Raw genomic sequence first — 18,482 nt, 5'->3', positions numbered from 1 at the left:
AAATACTGCCTCGTTATGGGTTAATTCTAATAAATTATGTACATGAAAAGTTTATTTTTTTTAATATTCCCAAAATTCCTCAGCTTTAGTTCCCATTGGATATTTACCTCACATTTTCTGCCCCATAGCACCCTTAGTTTGGAATCATCTGGATTAGGGGAGTCCAAATCCAATATTGATATCGGATATCAGTCCGATATCAGCCAAAAAAATTAATATCGGATTTTATCGCACTGCATCTAAAATCTCCGATATAAGCACTCCGATAAGTTTGTGTTGTTTTTGTCCCCGCCCTCAGTTGTTCCCACCATATACTGACAGTAAAAAATAACTGAAGGGAACCTGAATTGCTGACTTTTGTTCTCTGAGTAACATCACTTGATCAAGCCTTTTCTAATATTCCACACTATAAAATAAGTAATAAAAGTATGTATGATTCGTGCTGATATCGGATCAATATCGGTATCGACCAATACTGAAGGCTGCAATATCGGTATCGTATCGGAAGTGGAAAAGTTGTATCGGGACGTCCCCAATCTGGATGCTATTGCTAATTCTCACAGTTGTTAAACATTAGGTTGATTGCACTGATGACAGTGTGTGTTTTTGTGTTTCTCTCCTCACACAGACACTGAGTCTGTGTCTGTGACTCAGTGTCTGTGACTCAGTGTCTGTGACTCAGTGTCTGTGTGGAGATGAATCGCTTCAGCTCAGACAACAACAACTTCCCCTACGACAACAACATGCTGGTTCTGGACATGGTGCTGGGCTCCCTGTGTGGAGTTCCTCAGCCCATTAACTGGGACAATGTGGCAAAACTGGTACCAGGCTTCAGCCCAAAGGAGGTAACTATGAACACACTTATCCATCCACATCCATCCACATCCATCCATCCAATCCAATGAGCTACAGAGGTGATGTGATCCTACAGTGCTGCAGCCGCTTTGAGGAGCTGAAGACCATGGGGGGGGGCGTGGACAACCAGTGCCATGCCCTGAGCGGAGGCAGCCTGTCCCTCCCACAGGAGGCTGTAGGAGAGGAAGAGGAGCGAGGGAGCGACCAGAGCAACAGCCAAATCACAGGTTGCATTGCTAACATTTTAAAATGGAGTCAATATTGTTTTATTTTCATTTCATTGTCTTTAGATGACTTTACAGATTATTAAATTCCCAGAAATCATTCCAAACATGCAAAATTAGGTCAAAAGATTCACTACTACCAGTACTGTTATTAATTTTATATTTATATATTCAGATGATTTACGGAAGACCGGAGCAAAATGCTGAATTCACCCCAGATTATGTCGCTAAAAAATCAGACATTTACGTTTGCTACACTCAATAGACTGTCTGGTCATTCCATGTCATTTCATCAAATTTTCAGGACTTCTGATGCACTTCGGTCTCAAAAAATTCTACAATTGTTATCAATGGCTCCGTGATAAATCAATAGACACATTGTAAACATTTAGTTTTTGATTGGATAAATACTTTTTGAGATATGGCCAATTTAACGAGGGGGGGTATGTGTCGATTTACATAGGAATATACACATAGGAAACTGAAATGTGGTATAGTAATGCAACTCCACCTACTCTCTCAGAATATATAAAAATACCTAATATACTGTACATCCTATCTAGTGAACATGCAGCCCCTCAAAATTGGAAAAAAGTTAGTGTGTGTTGTGGGCTGGAACATGTTGGGGCCTTCAGTAAACAACTTTGATGCCTCAACTCCCTGTAATTTGATCAGTTTTGAGCTATGTACACAGACTGTTTACATCATTAATGATTATTCACATATATGCATTGGTTCTTGGGTGACACGCTCTTGAAACCTGAAAAAATACTTTTTTAGAAACTATTTTCATTGTCCCATAACTGCATATGGGAATGTAAGAAAACAATTTGATCTTGGGATATAAAACACATTTTCTTTATGCGACTTTATTATTTTTATATTTGACCCCAACTTTGGGTCATTTCAACACTCGCCGATATTGAAAATCCTTTATCTTAGATCAGGGGTGGGAACTCTCGTCCTTGAGGGCCGTATTCCTGAGACTTTTAGATGTCCCTGCTCTAACACACCAGGGGGTATTTTATCAAAGTGTTCTCAGTAGAGCCAGGCCTACGGTTTAAATCTGGTTTACCCAAGCCCTTCGTGACCACACTGGCTTTTACTATTCCATCAAACTCTTCTCAGCTTGGAGCTTCCCAGCTGAGCCAATCAACTGACAGTGTTTATCTTAACTCATTCACTGCCATTGACGCATATATACGTCAGTAAACGATGAATAAACCGAACCAAACGGAACCATACAACTCTTACCCAGATAGTAAAATAATAATTTTGCCATCAAAAGCCCGGTCTCAGTGTTGTTTTTGTAGTTTTATAGAAGGAAACCAATGTTCAGTCATTTGATGTGTCACTGAAGCTAAAAAAAAAGCCTGTTTTCTCAGCTTTTTGCTCTGAAACTGGCGTTGTGTGAAACTACCTTTATTCAACTGCTGATTATGGAAGAACGAAACAAGCTAGAAACAAAAACAAAATTTCTGATGAAAGTAAAGAGTTTAATCTTTCAGAATCTTGTTTCCGATTTTAGATTATCATAGGACGAAATATTCTGTGGGTCTTTAAGAATCAGTCAAAATGCTCTCAAATGACTGGCAGTGAATGAGTTAAGTGCTCAGCCGTTTCTCAATTCTAAGTATGCATTCTCCGTACATGTGAACTCCTGGGTACAGACTCGTGGAAGCAAACTTGGAAAACGGACTTGCGGAGTGCAGAAGCGAAGACTTCGCATACTTGTTGTTTTGGGACAAAGCAAACCTCCTGACATCGTTGTGCGCAACAGTGTGGAGTATGTGCGCTCCACTGTAAACATCAAAGAAAATAATATGTATCATTGAATAGATGTCATTGTTGTAAATATTAATTATTTTGTAAACCAACAAAACATTTGGGGATAAAAAAGAAAAAAATTACAAAAATTAAAATACAACAAACGTGCATGTTGATTATGCTGATCAATGTATTTTTTGTAATTTACACACGTGCAGCTTATCCTCCTCCGTTGCCATCTTTGAAATCATGCGCGTTTTCGAAGTGCATGCTGGGAAATTTAGCTGGCAGAGGACATGCAATCTGATGCATGCTTTGTAAAACGGGCGGAGCAAGTTCTCATCCAGGGATTTAGGACTTGTTGAGAAGCGGACTTTTAATTGATGACGTTTCACGAGTCCACGAGCCCACAAGTCCACACAAGTACACAGATTAACGGCTCTCGTCTTTATAAAACCCACGAGATCAATCACAGATTTAATGATTAGAGATGTGAGGGTGCAAAAAAAAAAACAAACAAAAAACAATTAATGTACAAATACCAGAAAAAAATACTTTGTTACTTGTCACCTTTGGATTTAATTAATTATTGACACTTTTAATTAATTAACGAATGGTGTATTTATTTCTTGAATTGTGGCATTCCTCATCCTCCATACAAATGAGGATGCATTTATTAAATAAAAAGGTTGACTTGTTAAGTCCCTGAATGTAAAGTAGACTTTTACTTCTTTTCATGATGATACTTGTATTAAAAAAAAATCCAAATGATTTGTTCATAATGTTAAATCTTTTTAGATTTGGGATTATTTTTTATTAGTTTGCATCACTTTTTTCTCTTCTCTGCTCATAGGTTCGTCTGCCCCAGTGAGGAGCGCCACCACCACTGCTGCTGCTGCTGCTGCTGCTGCTGAGAATAAAGAGAATCAAACGCAGGCAGTGGAGGACGACAAACCTCAGAAACCACAGGAGTACGTGGTTTGATCCTTCTCTGAAGGAAGAGGCCATTGATGATTGTGTGAAGATGTTTTATGTATTTCCCTCCCTGCAGCCCCAACATGGTCATCCACGTGTGTGATGAAACCAAGAACGTGAAGCAGGACTTCACCTGTCCTCGAGACCTCCTGGTCAAGGAGATGCGCTACTTCGCTGAGTATCTGTCTGTGGATGCTCAGCGGTGGGAGGAGGTGGACATCTCCGTGCACTGTGACGTGCAGATCTTTGACTGGTTAATGAACTACGTGAGGAGGAACTCAGCCTCAGAGAGGAACAAGGACAAACCCCGGCTGGGTAAGACCAGACCTTTACATGTTGGGATTAGGCTTGGGCAGTAATACCGCGGTGTGATGAAAATGCAACGGTATCAGTTTCAATACCGTCATTATTTTTTATTTATTTTTTAATAAAAATGCAATGCACTTATATAGGAGATAATGATTAAATATTAAAGATATTTAATGGAAGCATACTTTCTGCGGTGATTGAGCTTTGATTACCGTAATTCTTCAGTCTGTCTGTAGCACTAACATGAACCTGACTAGTAAATGGTGTGATTTGCTTGGATGTGCTGTGTTTAGCTTTTTGCTTCATCGCTCTAGTGACGTCATGCACAGGGAACTTGTGTGTGTGTGTGTGTGTGTGTGTGTGTGCGCAGCAAGATGACAGTGGAGACAGCTGGCTAATCACTTCACTTATCATAAACAACTCTGCTTTTACGGTATAAATGGTGAATTTAAGGAGTTAGTATAGGATGAGTTCACTCAGAATGTAGGGTTTTTCAAGAAGGTAACTGCTTTAATTTTGCCACGGTACGTTGAGGAGGCCTCCCGCTGCCCGTCTGTAGCGGGAGGCATCAGCTCCTCCCTCGACCCTACAGACAGTGAAGGACGGGGGAGTTGTGGCTTAAAGTCGCTTGAAAAGTTCAAATTTTTCATCTTTGAGCACCGATGTTGCGCTTGACCTAGTCACTCAAATCACGCAAGTCATGTCGCTTGAGGGGAGATAACTTGAGGTTGCGTCATTTACATTGACTACAATATTTTTTAATTATATTTCACGTGTTCACAGACAAAGCTGGTCCCATTAAACTAATGTAACTATTGTGATTATTACACCTAAATATACTGAATGATTAAATCATCAGCTTGATCTGGTTTAATTATAGGAAATCAGAGAGTTATTTATTAACCATAACTTTATGTAACTCATTATCAGATATGAAATAAACAAGAATCATCAGCAGTAAAAACACTATTGAAGTTTTTTGTGCTTTTCATGTGCTTTTTTTTTTTTTAAATAATTTTATTTCAAGTGAGGAAATAAATGAATTACATACAATAACAATAATAGTAATCCACATGCACAAATATATTCCATAAAATATCAGCTCATTAACTCTTTGAGTCAGCAGATATTGTAGCCTTTTTAAATGTGTCTAATGATGATGTATTAAGATTTATTTGTGTTTGTAAAGAACCTGTTTACACTAAGTTGTGAATTTTTTTATTTATTTTTTTTTTTTTTTTATAGTTTCTATTTATCATGATTTTTATCGTTATTGTGATAATACCAGAAATGATCAGGATTAATTTTTTTGCCAATATTGCCCATCCCTAGTGGGAGCTTAAGTAGAGTTGTCAATTATGGCCAAATGAGTATGTGTAAAATTGCTATGGGACATGTGCATGATAAATGTGTTTGGTTATTTTTTCTTACTCATTTTTATATTTTTTTCGTTTGGTGTATTTTTCTGTAATGTAGGTTTTTTTGGAGTCATTATGTGTATTTTTGTTTCTTTCTGTTGTGTTTTTGTGCATTTTTTGTATAATTATGGTTTTTGTTGCCATTGTAGTGTGATTCTGTTGTCATTTTGTGTATTTTTTTGTATAAATATTTTGTTTTGTGTATTTTCATATTTTTGTTGGCGTTTGATGTATCTTTTGTATAAATATTGTGTAGTTTTTTGTTTTATTTTACTCATTTAGTATATTTTTATTATATACCTTATGTGTGGTGAGGGTGTGTGTGTTCCTGTGAAATGTTTGAGACGCTGATAACCAAACTCCATAGCCATTGTAGCACCAATCAGAAAAGTAACAAAACTGCGCAAAACAAGATGTAAAGCTCCAAACTACATGAGTACGTAAATAAAGTATTATCTACAATTCAGCTGTTTTTTTTTTAAAAAACAAAAATCACTGTTTATCTTTGAAATGAGTGGTCATAGCTTAGCTTCCATGCACGGCACTACAGAGAACCTGCAGTTTTCCAGATGGAGAATTGAACGGGTTGAGTTCAATACTGACTCTAGTGAAACAGTGCGTTATTGAGCAATTACACGGACCGTTATTTGGTTTAAACAATGGGAAACTTGTCTGTAAAAGACTCACCAGTGGCTGAAGGTTTCAAATGACTTATTCAGAGCTCCCGTTTTTGAGACGCTAACGATAGCATGGCACAGGAGGAAGTGGAGTCCTTGACCCGCGAGCCGCGATTTCAAGGAAGTTTGGATGATAGGAATAATTTTAAATGACCATGAAATATGAAATGTTAACTTAAATAACTTTGAGCAGTACAAAAACGTTTTTAATATTGACCTTCTTTTTGAAATCCAAACAACCTCACAGTGACGTCATGAACCCAGAACCGGAAGTACCGCGCTCATTACCGAGAGTGCTGTAATTTTAAAATGAACGTTTTGAACGTTTTGCAACACCAAACTACTCCAAAATAACGGATGCTCAAACTCGGGGTATTTGGAAGCCATTGACAAAGTTTTAGGTTGAACAGACACTGCGTTGGGGAGATATTTGCTCCACACACACACACACACATGCTCACAGACCTTTCTTGCATTTATTAGTAGATTTGAATATAATCTAGGCGCTTCAGTCACTTCAGTCGCGTTCGGTGTGCAGCACATCCAAGCCTGTGTATGAACCACAGACATATGGTGAGATGCAATGGGAATGAGAAGAGTGTTGAGAGTAAGAATGAGTGTCCGTGCTCAGCATAAATTCTTGTGGTGACGTGACAAAGCACATTTAAGACCTATCTGAACTGAATTTAAGACAATTTAATACTTTTTAAGGCCTTTAATTTGTAAAAAGAATATTTAAAACTTTTTAAGGACCCGCAGTCACCCTGTCAACAGTTTGGTGACGCTGTCAGAGTCTTACATCATAATTTTTAAATAGTCGCGGTAATACCGTATACCGCGGTAAAAGGTTTGACGGTTTCAAAATTTGGATACCGCCCAAGCCTAGTTGGGGTCTCTGTGGTTTCTACGTCCTGAACTTTGCTGCCATCATGTGATTTTTGTTGCTTCCAGAGCCCAGCAATGTGATCTCAATCCTGATCTCCTCTGAGTTCCTGAAGATGGATACGTTAGTAAGTGCATCTCTGAGTAATGTCTGATGTAAAATACCCATCAGTTTAAGTCCTTTAGTGTGCAAAATGTCTGCTCCATAAGTTTGAAGATCTTGTTGCTGTTGTGTGTTTGTGCGTGTTCAGGTGGAGGAGTGCATCCAGTACTGCCACAAACACATGAGCGCCATCGTGGCCACGCCCTGCAACATGAACTGCATCAACAGCAACTTAGCAACGCGCATCGCACAACTCTTCACCCACAACGAGGCCGACGACATCAGGGACAAAAAAGACAAGTTTAAGAGGTAAGAGAGTGACAAAAAATACCCAAAATAACAACACAATTGGACAAAGTAAAACTTTTGGGCCTGTATTACAAAGCTGGATAAATACATCCTGATATTTCTCCATTTGCTTGATGTGTGACACAGACACAAAATGACAGATAGATTGAAAAATGACAGGAAAATATACAAAACAACAACATGAACACCTTTGTTGTTTCCTGTGTTAATGCTCAGATTGTTATTCTAATGCTGATGTGAATGTTGATAATGTGGCTCTCACATTAGACATGTGAATCTCCATCACTGACAACGATTCGATATGTTTCTTGATACACTGCCAGCGATACATTGAATCCCCTGGCGATACGATGCGATACAATTCACCCCTGTTCCCGATTCTATATGATTTTATATTGATTTGATGGCGATTCAATACTTCACCATGTGATATGATGTGATTCAACATGATGCAAAACCAATACCAAAAATTAAAATAGTAAATAAGTAGCTGCAATTTAGTATGGTACTAGAGACAATTTAACAAAAAAAGTGCACATTTTGCTTCTAATCTCTACTAGTATCTCTCTACGCATCACTTCATGTAACTTATTTTTAGCCTCTTAAAAAGCACAAACAGGCCTTTTCACCAGTAGCGTTGGGATTTGGAATCAAATTCAACATAAGGAACAGGAATGGTTTCCTCACATTTCGAACCTGTTTATCTCACTGTCACAACTTAAACAGTTAACAGTGAGACAACTTCAATGAGTGTACAATGAATACAATGTTTATATTCCTGTCTGCCAGACAGATAGTAATACAAACTATTCAGCAGGTATTAGGCTAATACAGTAGCATTAACATTTCTAATAATACAAATAATAATCATTATTCAACTATTAGGTTTTTCACAACTGCTTGTGCAAAGAAAGATGCAAACTATTGTTTAACAGCCACAGCTGCTGTAAACAGACCCTCACTGAGTCATATTTAATGTCCATAAGACAAACTAAAGAATGAAATAAAACAAAATACACTTTTGAGAACAGATCTGGGGTCACTTATGTGTTTATCACAGGTAGAGGGAGTACCGCCTTGGACAAAGTTATTTCTGATACTTTTCTCACTGATACTTTTTGCTGGAGCTGAGATTCAAATCTTTCTCAGATGAATCTGAGTTAGAGGGAGCAGCGGTGCCGTATCGATACTAGTGAGACCCTGAGTTTGTGTAAAGTTTAGCAGCATGGCATTCTTTACAAACCACCTGCGTCTGGTCAAGTTGACCATCTCTCTACGCCTGATTTAAAGTTTTTAGGTGCGTTATAAATCTCATCTGTAGCTGCTACTGCTGCTGCTCTCACTGACCTCTGTGTTGTTGTAACTGTGTTACGGTACCAACGTGCTTCCTGGCTTCAGTCCACGTTAAAATAAAACGTGCAGCAGTGATGGTGCATTCAATGTGCCTCAGAAACACAGGCTAGAATGAAATACAACATGAAAAACCGTGATTGGCTGGGCAACCGTGTAGAGTGCAAATACATCAGGTTGATGCGGTCGGGCATGGTGGGGCGGTGGGTCTCGGGGGGGCGGGGGTGATTGTTGCTGGGGGCTCTCTTTGCGAGGTCTCTTCGGGCGGTGTCGGCCCGGCGGGACGTGGGGGTGCCTCTTCCCTATGGGTGTGGCTTGGTACTTGTCTGGTCTCCTGGTTGCCTTGGGGGCTGTCCTTGATGTGTGCGGGCCTGGGGCGGCCTGCCTCGCCGTTGTGGGGGGTGGGTGCGCTGGGGGGTGCTGGCGTTTGTAGCGGGGTTGGGGCGGGGTTGCTTGGCGCTTCGAGATGATAGTGTTTGCTGGGGGGCGGCGCTAGCTGTTCCAGTGGTTGCGGCTGCTGTCGGCTGCCTGGTAGGTCTGTCCTGCTATCTGTGGACCGGTGGGTGGGTCCGGGGTGCCCATGGTTGGGGGCTGCTGTTCCGCACCGGATGGGTGCCGTTGGAGTCCTTCCTTCCTGCGGTGGCGGCCGCCGGTCGCTCACGCGCCAGTGGGTGGCATTGCCTTGGGGCTTGCGCTGTCCGATGGGCGGCGGGGCCTGGGCTGCTGTCCTGTCTGGGGCTGTGCGGTCCTGCTGGACTGTGGCCGGTTCATGGGCTGGGGTGGGGGGGCGCTCTCTGGGGGGCTTCACCCGGGGGCTCGCCCTTGGGGGTTCCCGGTCCCGGGGGGGTGCTCTTGGGGACCGGCTGGCTTGGCCGGTCCTGGCGGGGGTCTTCCGGGGTGCGTGGCGCGGGCCGCGCTCTTGCATGCCAGTGGGTGCGGCGTGGGATGGCCCCTGCTTGGGCGGTACCCGGTGAGGTCTGGCTGAGCCCTTGGGGGGGGGGGGGTACTTTAGCAATAACTAAGGCGCATTGCGCCGGCGGTGGGGGCCTTGGGGTTTGGGTTTGGGACCGGTGGCGGGGTGCGCTGGGTCCTCGGCTCCTTGGTGCTTTCTCGGGTGTGTATGTGGGGGGCAGTGGCCGCCTCTCGGCTTGGTGTCTTGGGGTGTCTGGAGGGCTGCTTGGCCGTGGGGGGGGTTGTCTGGGCTCCCTGGCCCCGCTCTTTCTGCTAGCCTGGCTGCATCATCGGGTCCGGGGGAAGCGCTTGGGTTTTCAGTGGCGGTTCTTGCACATACATTGGTCTACGATGCACTGGCATGTCTTGGACTGTGGGATAAAACTCATAGTAGGCTTAACTTTAGACACGTTGATTCCAAATACCTGTTTTAGGTATTACCACTCACTCCTTCCCTCTGTCCACAGCCACCACCATTATACCTAAGCCTCACGCCTACAACTTCACATCTCACTCTCACTTTACAATAATCAATTATTCCCCACCCTTCCATCTTCCACTATTGAGGAGATTTAACTATTGATTCTTATTTACATGCCTTATGGCTCTGTTCCCCAGTTCAACAGTTTGGGTCTCGAATTACTAAAAAACTGTCCTCCATTTTGAACTGCAGGATTCCTCTCTCTCCAGATCTATGTCTTATAGGAGACCTGACGAAGCTTGATCTTCCAGCAAACCAATCACAATCCATCCTCGCGACACTCACCATAGCAAAAAAAAACAATATTAGTGAATTGGAAAGATAAAAAATCCATAAACATAAACCAATGGCAAAATCTCCTCATAGAATATATTTCCATTTTTCTACCTTAAATCTCTCCTCCCTGCTCACATGTTTGTGGCCCCTAGCTGTGATAAGAGTCGTCCATCGCTGTCCTTTATTTTCTAACAGTAAGCTGTTCCAAAAGAAAATTGAGCGTCTCTTTGATCCCGGCCACCAGAGTAAAGATTCACTGGGAAACGCCTCCACTCTGTACAGGTGAGAAAAGGCTTCAAGTATGAACTGTTCCCTCACTGAGCATTAACATGATCACACGACCACACCTATGTGCGCTCTATCCTACCAGGTGTGCTCTCTGCCTCAAGCTGCTGACCAAAGACACAGAGAGGAAGATTCCTTGTGTTCCAGGGAAAATCAATGTTGATGCTCGTGGGGAAATTATCTACACACACACCAGGTATGGACCTGCACTGTGGACCTGCTGCATTTAAAGTACACTGTGTGTGTGTGTGTGTGTGTGTGTGTGTGTGTGTGTGTGTGTGTGTGTGTGTGTGTGTGTGTGTGCGCGTGCGTGCGTGCGTGCGTGCGTGTGTGTGTCACAGACTGAAAAGCTGGGATGTGCACGAGTACATCACAGGCCTTTTTGGGGAGCTCAAGTCTTGGGTCCTGGTTTACTGGAGAATCTGGGGTACCATCAACTACCTCACCTGCTCCAGATGCCAACAGGTCAGTGTGTGTGTGAGCATGTTTGCGATATATCCCAATACTGAACAATACGATCTACATATATCGCAACATCAGTTTTAAACTTGCGAGAACAAGTAAATGGTAACTAACTAATTCAAGTACCAATATCAAAAACCAGTGGTATGTTTATCAAAATGTTTTATGTAAATAAAGTGCAATCAACTTCCAGCTAAAATGCATTGAGGAAGTATTGAGGTTGTTTAACAAGGTCTGACACCTAGTGACCTGGGGGTATTTCATTAAACTGTTCTTAGTAGAGCCAGGCCTGCGGTGATTTTATGAATTAGATTTTGTGTGTGTGTGTGTGTGTGTGTGTGTGTGTGTGTGTGTGTGTGTGTGTGTGTGTGTGTGTGCGCGTGCGTGTGTGTGTCTAGGTGTTTGTGTGTTCCGAGCTGACCCACTGCAGGTACCACCCTGAAGGTGTGCAGTACTCTCGTCTGAGAGCAGAGAGAGGCTGGCAGGAAACAGGACTCTATCCCTGCTGTAACCAGAGAGTTCTGCGTTTTGACCCCACATCGATGCCCAAGGTTCTCACTTCCTGCTCTGCACAGCACATCCTACACCTCTCACTTCCTTCTTTAGATGCTAAAATATATTTTACCAACTAAATATAACATCCCTGTTAAGGTGGGCGGTAATGCTCATTGCCTTGGTTACCAACCACCATAAAACTACTCAGAAGAAGAAGAAGAATCCCTGTTAAGGTCCAAAATTTGAATGTTATAAATTCCCAGTTTTCCCTGTTGGACGCTCATGTTTATTTTTGGATATGATGAAGTTCATTTTATTCATTATTCCCAATTTCCATGTAATTCCAATACATAATTCCCATGAAAAGTTTATATTTTGAATATTCCCAAAATTTCTGAGCTTTAGTTCACATGGAAATGTACATTAGATTGTCTGCTCCTTTGCAACCCTTGAGATAACCCTGCTTGTGGAGGGAAAATAAATTTCATGGCTGTTTAGAAATTCCAACAGACTTTGAAACACTTTAAAGGCGCTCAGTCCACAAACAGAATGATTCACTTTGTTAAAAGGATCCTCCACTGTTTTTACAAATGTGGCCTAAAACCTTTGAAATCCTTATTAGAAGATCTATGCCTAACAAAACACATTATTTTGCACCATATTTGTTTTATTAACTTTTCAAAATGGGACTACTTTACTGTTTTACGACCTGTGTGTCGCCATCTTGAAATCACATCATTGATGACGTGGTTAGGCTCTGTTAGCCCATTGTGTTCTATTGGAGTGAAGCATACAGGATCATTTAGCAGCTTTTTCAGTCAAAATGACAACTTGTGCTACTTTGGGTTGCTCTAAAAATCAGTAAAAGATAAAAAATTTGGGGTAGACCTCTTTTGTTTACTGAAAAATGATACATTAAAACTGTGACCCCTGTGGCCACAGGGGGCGACAGTTCCCACTCTGCTGTTTTGTAGACGCCATTAAGGAGAGAAGAAGCGCTCTTTGTGCGTCTACGAAGCAGCAATGTTGGCACTGTCGCCCCCTGCGGTCACGGATTTTTTTGGCTCGGATTCTGTTTCTCAAATTTCGGTAAATAAAAGTGCTTTACAACCACTTTTTTAAGTTTTACTGATTGTTAGAGCAACCCAAAGCAGCACAAGTTGTCATTTTGACTGAAAATCCTGCTAAATGATCCTAAATGCTTCACCGCTCATAGAACTCAATGGACTGAAATGGGCGAACCACGTCATTGATGACGTCATTTCAACATGGCGGCACAGAGGGTAAAGTAGTCTCGGTTTTAAAAGTTAATTAAACGAATATGGTGCAAAATAATGCATTTAAAGGATTCCTTTAAAATGAAGCTCTGCAATGTCACATTTCCTTACAGATATTTATTTGCTCATATTGAATGAATCTGTTTTCAAATTAAAAAAATTACATGTTTGCCAGCACCAGCATGACCAAAATGATCTGAACTAATTTTGTGTATTGGGCAGTGACGTGTCGTGAGCACTAGGGTTGGGTAGGCAGGGCGTTGCAAATCGAGACCACCAATGTCAACACCAATGACAATTTCATATGTTTCTGCTGGCAAGTGTTAATTCAGTTCAATTCAACTTTATTTGTATAGCGCAATTTACAACAAAGTCATCTCAATGCGCTTAACAAAATATAAAATTAATAATAAGAAAGAAAAAACCCAACAAGATCCACATGAACAAGCATTTAGCCATCTAACAAAATCAACATCATAAACACCATTAAAGAAACATAAACAATTATTTTATATAGCCTCCATACTCTCCTAACAAGATATATCTCATGGCATAACAGCACATCTGTTGTTTGTGTTGGAAACGCAGAAACATAGAGAAAATGACAACAACAACAACAACTCGGAACAGCCTCAGTGAGGAGCATCCACAAAGTCAATCCTACCATTCACTGTGGAAAACAATTTTCTGACCTTACCTTTGCTGAAGGTCTGGGAGCTCAGGTGTTGCTCTCCCATCTTTTAAAGGAGCATTTAAATCCTTCCTTTTTACATATAAATCATACAGTTGTGGTCTATATAAAGCAGAACTGCAATGCTTGGGTCTGAATTCCTCATTATTATAGCTCCACCCCTTTTCTACCCCTTTTCTGATGTGCTTCTGAGAGCAACTCGTTTTGGTGCGGTCTCTTTAAATGCAAATGAGACACTTCATACCCCGCCCCCTCTCCAGGTTGCAGAGGTGACACTCGGTTCAACTCCACCCATTTTAATACAGTCTTTTCGGAGACAAAAATGGCAAAATGAAATGACTAATGAAAACTTAATCACGTAGGCCATATCATCAAGGATCTAAAACGAGCACACAGCGCTAACATATGAAGACATGAAAACAATGACAGGGACGTCATATCATCACACTTTTTAGCGTTATTTACAGCTTACTGAAGTGCTCTGTTCATCGTCTCCAAAGATAGAAGGAATTGAACCCTCAATCAGACAAAGTCTTTCGGCAAATCCTTCTTTATACTGGTGGAGGTTGCTGAAGCAGTCATCCTTGAAGTGCTTCGTGCACACAAAAATGACCTTACCCACAGATGTGGGTACATTTCCGTGAAAAATAAAACTCAACCAGGCACTTTGAAAAGGTTCTGATGCTGGGAGACGGTGTAATGAAGCGTGTGGGTTACTACATCCAACAACTGAACATTTTGATTTCTCCTCTCGTAACTTCGGCATCCTTGAGCTTGGACTACAAAATAAAAGCGAGAAATAAAAATGGCGGATTGCTCGAAGTGTTGGGCCTGGAGTCGATGTCCTAATTTGGCAGTTCCGCTGCAAATACTGTGACGTTATTGTTCAAAAAACGTAATAGAGAATAGAAAAATCGAAACAGATTGAAAAATATGAGCAAAACAGAATATAAAGATATCAACGGAGCACCTGAAGAGACTAATTTGAACTTTTCTGTACTTCTAAACACTCTAAATATACAACAAAATGCATTTAAGGGCTAAAAAAGTGGATTTAGCATCATATGTCCCCTTTAAAAGCTGTTGTTTTTCCTCAAAAGAAAATTTCTCTATTGTCATCCTGTCTGTAGTGTTATCCCACCCACTAGCTAGAGAACGTAGCAGTGGCCACACTGTATCAATTCAATAATGCACTGTGAACGTACGTATAGCATTTAGCATAGCACGGTGACGTCCAAAGGCCGCGTAGAGAGCTGCCTTTTTACGTAAATGGTTGTCATCTGGGGAACTGACTGCATATGCGCAAACACATAAAAACACGCTACGGGGCCAGAGCAGCAATGTGCTTTTGGGAGGGGGTGTGGCCTCCTCCTGCCTTACAGTGGACTTGTGCAGTGTCTCTGCCGTACCAGGAAGTAGCGATGTTTAGTCATTTGGGCTATGAAAAGTACAAAATGCTGACACTTTCAAACTTATAGGTACTGTAGGCTATCAGAAATTGAAAAATAAATAATTTATAATTATATTATAATTCAAACAAATAATCAAAATATCAATTCACCCTTGGGTAGGCACTGCCTACCTTGCCTACCCTGACTGCACGTCACTGGTATTGGGTCATTTCATGTCATTTCGATAAATTCTCAGGACATCCCATGCACTTCGGACTCAAAATTCTAAAATTTGTACCAATTGTTCCTTAAGTATTCAATTAGCACGCTGTACATTTTTAGTTTGATCAGATTAATATTTTTTCAGATACGTGTAGATTCTTGTGCGTTCTTATTTTTCTTCCATTTTCAGTTCCCAGGGACTACATCACATAGGAAACTGAAATGTGGTATAATATTACAGCTCCACCTACTCTCTCAGAATATACAAAAGTATCTGCTATTCATCCTATCTGGTGGACATGCCAGCACCGCAGAAATAGAAAAAGTTTTTCAAGATTTGAGTCTGGAACATGTTTGGGCCTTCAGTGAACAACTTAGCATATGTCTCAGCTCCCTGTAATGTGATCAGCTTTGAGCTATGAACATAGACTGTTCACATCACTAATGATTAGTCACAGATATGCATTGGTTCTTGGCTCACGCACTCTGGAAATCTTTTTACTATTTTCATTGGCCTATAACTGCATGTGGTAGCGTCTGTTTTAATTAAATTTATAGTATGAAAATTAGTCTTTCTTGGGATATAAAACAATTTTTGTTTTTGCGACTTCTTCATTTTTATTTTGAACCCCAACTTCGGGTTATTTCACCACTCGTAAATATTGAAAATCCTTTACACGAGGCCATTGCAGCTTGGCTCTGTGTTGTTTATTAGTTTTTCACTAAGTAGGTGGCGTTGTGTTACTATACCAATTTTCAGTTTCCTATGTCAGTGGTTCTCAAACGTTTTTGGCTCAAGAAGGCTACCCCCTTTTCAGATTTTATATTGTCATTGTACAAAATATTGTCAGTCTTTAAAAATAAGTCAAAATGCTCTAAAATGGCTGGTAGTGAGGGGGGTAGCCATTTTGAAAATGGCTGGCAGTGAATGAGTTAAAAGCTAAAGACCAAGTCTGAAACCTTGGTGTTTCAAACTTGTCTTTTCCCCATCACCTCTCCTCCTGTTTTTGTTCCTCTTTCATCTAAATATACGGTACTCTGGTGTGTTGATGTATGTCCTTCACTCCAACTACCGAGTTAAATTCCTTGTACTGTTTTTAAACTATACCTGGCGAATAAAATCCTTTCTGATTCTAGTTGACTCAGGTCTGACATTTAGCAGTCAGATCAAATCTATCAAAAAAACATCTTCTACCACCTAAAGAACATCTCCAGAGTGAAAAGTTTCATGACTCAGAAAGATCAGGAGAAACTGGTCCATGCTTTTATCTCCAGCAGACTGGACTATTGTAATGGTCTTCTGACAGGAATCCCCCAAAAGAGCATCAAACATCTACAGCTGGTTCAGAACAAAGAGGTCAGAACACATTACTATAGTTTTAAAGTCTTTACACTGGCTCCCAGTCAGCCTCAGAATAGACTTTAAAGTTCTGCTGCTGGTTATAAATCTGTGAATGGGTTTGGTCCAGAATACATCAGTGAGATGTTAGTCAGGTATGAACCCAGCAGGTCTCTCAGATCTATGGACACAGGTCAGATAGTGGAGCCCAGAGTTCACACTAAACATGGTGATGCTGCTTTTAGTTGTTATGCTGCAAATAAGTGGAACAAACTGCCAGCAGAGCTGAAGTCAGCATCACATGTGAACATTTTTAAATCAAAGTTAAAGGCACATTTTTTCTCTACATTCTTAATCATGTTATTGTTGATTTAATGTTTTACTGTTGTTCTTATTCATTTTTAAGCTGTTGAAAATTTTCTGTTGCACTTTTTGCACATTGAATTGCCTTGTATATGAAATGTGCTATACAAATCAAATTTGCCTTGCCTTGAAGATAAAAGAATAATAAGTACGCACAAAAATGGACACAGACCTCCCTCGCTAAATTGTCCATATCTCAAAAAAGTATTAATTCGATCAAACAAAAAATATACAGTGTGCCTATTGAATAATCATGGATCAATTGTTAAAAAATTCAGAATTTTTTTAGACTGAAGTGCGTGGGTCATTTGTTGAAATGACATGAAAGCACCAACATGTTTCTGGTTTAAAGGTGATGGAAAATGCTTTGGTCGTTTGAAACACACATCCTGGGTCAGTGTGAGTGAGTATTAGTGTTGTGATGTGTGCAGGGCTGTAAAATGCGAGACCACATTGTGAACCTTCCCTCTGACGACTGTCCTGATGAGACCAGAATCCTCAACGACCTGCTGCTGCACAGAGACACCGTGTGTTTGACTGCAGAGAGGTCAGCCTGATATGTGTTTACCAGCTGTGTGCCTGCCCCACTGCCTTCTGGGGCACGTAGTGCATGACGTCTTCTGTGTGTGTGTGACTAGAGAGGAGAGCATGTCCAGCACCATGGAGAGAGTCCCAGACTGTGAGGTCCTCATGGAGCCCACGCTGCTCAGGCCTGTGAGAGGAGACGGCAGCGCTGTGAGTGTCTGTCAGTCCGTCCTCTGTCTGTCCTCTGTCTGCGTTTCCTTCATCCTTTGTCTCTCTTTAACCAGTTTTCCCTCCTGAAAAACTGGAGTCTCCAACTGGTAGGGCTTTAACTGTCTCTCCTTGCTCCGCTTCTGTAGTGACGCTTCTAATCAGCAGTCAGATAACATGCCGAGTGAGGGCTTGGTTAGTTTCCAGCGCCGTGTTACAGCTGTGACCTTTGCCCCCTGCAGAAGCAGCAGGCCTTCCTGTCGGAGGACGAGGAGTGCACCACCGGGTCAGAGGTCACGGAGGACGAGGTCGGCGATGAAGAGGAGATCTCCAAAAAACAAGGTAGGAGAGACACTAGTGATGGATCTAACAACACTGATGTGTCAGGGCATGCGTTGAGCTTATAGAGTGAAACCCTGTGTCGGTGCGTGTATTAGCTTGTAGAAAGAGTCATGTGAATGATACAGCAGCTGTTTCACCCGTCACCTCTTTGTCAAACTGTGTTTAAGAGGAAGTGCATTTACCACCTGTCAACGTGATGCGTCTGTATCCGAAGAGAAACGTTTGTAGTGCACATCAACAAAATGGAGCATTTGGGACCATTTTGACCTTGCATTTTTTACCTTTACCGTGTAAATAAAGTATTAG

General features: G+C 41.3%; 1 protein-coding gene across 3 annotated transcripts in view; it reads left to right on the top strand.

Moving 5' to 3' along the window:
* The window catches only part of sanbr (SANT and BTB domain regulator of CSR), a 33,035-nt gene that overhangs the window by 1,550 nt on the left and 13,003 nt on the right, over positions 1-18,482 (top strand). For 2 of the 3 annotated variants that reach the window (XM_028468120.1, XM_028468119.1), the window contains exons 2-15: positions 629-845; positions 932-1,082; positions 3,700-3,817; positions 3,898-4,136; positions 7,177-7,235; positions 7,359-7,519; positions 10,773-10,859; positions 10,948-11,058; positions 11,204-11,327; positions 11,723-11,875; positions 17,534-17,649; positions 17,741-17,837; positions 17,912-17,944; positions 18,077-18,176. In XM_028468120.1, coding sequence (XP_028323921.1) covers positions 696-845; positions 932-1,082; positions 3,700-3,817; positions 3,898-4,136; positions 7,177-7,235; positions 7,359-7,519; positions 10,773-10,859; positions 10,948-11,058; positions 11,204-11,327; positions 11,723-11,875; positions 17,534-17,649; positions 17,741-17,837; positions 17,912-17,944; positions 18,077-18,176 — 1,699 coding nt within the window. In that variant the 5' untranslated portion in view covers positions 629-695. The remainder of the gene's footprint in view (positions 1-628; positions 846-931; positions 1,083-3,699; positions 3,818-3,897; positions 4,137-7,176; positions 7,236-7,358; positions 7,520-10,772; positions 10,860-10,947; positions 11,059-11,203; positions 11,328-11,722; positions 11,876-17,533; positions 17,650-17,740; positions 17,838-17,911; positions 17,945-18,076; positions 18,177-18,482) is intronic. The other variant, XM_028468121.1, reaches the window with a different exon arrangement.

This window comes from Gouania willdenowi, chromosome 15 (genome assembly GCF_900634775.1).
Source record: "Gouania willdenowi chromosome 15, fGouWil2.1, whole genome shotgun sequence".
Classification (NCBI taxonomy): Eukaryota; Metazoa; Chordata; class Actinopteri; order Blenniiformes; family Gobiesocidae; genus Gouania; species Gouania willdenowi.
This window is presented reverse-complemented; position numbering and strand designations above follow the sequence as displayed.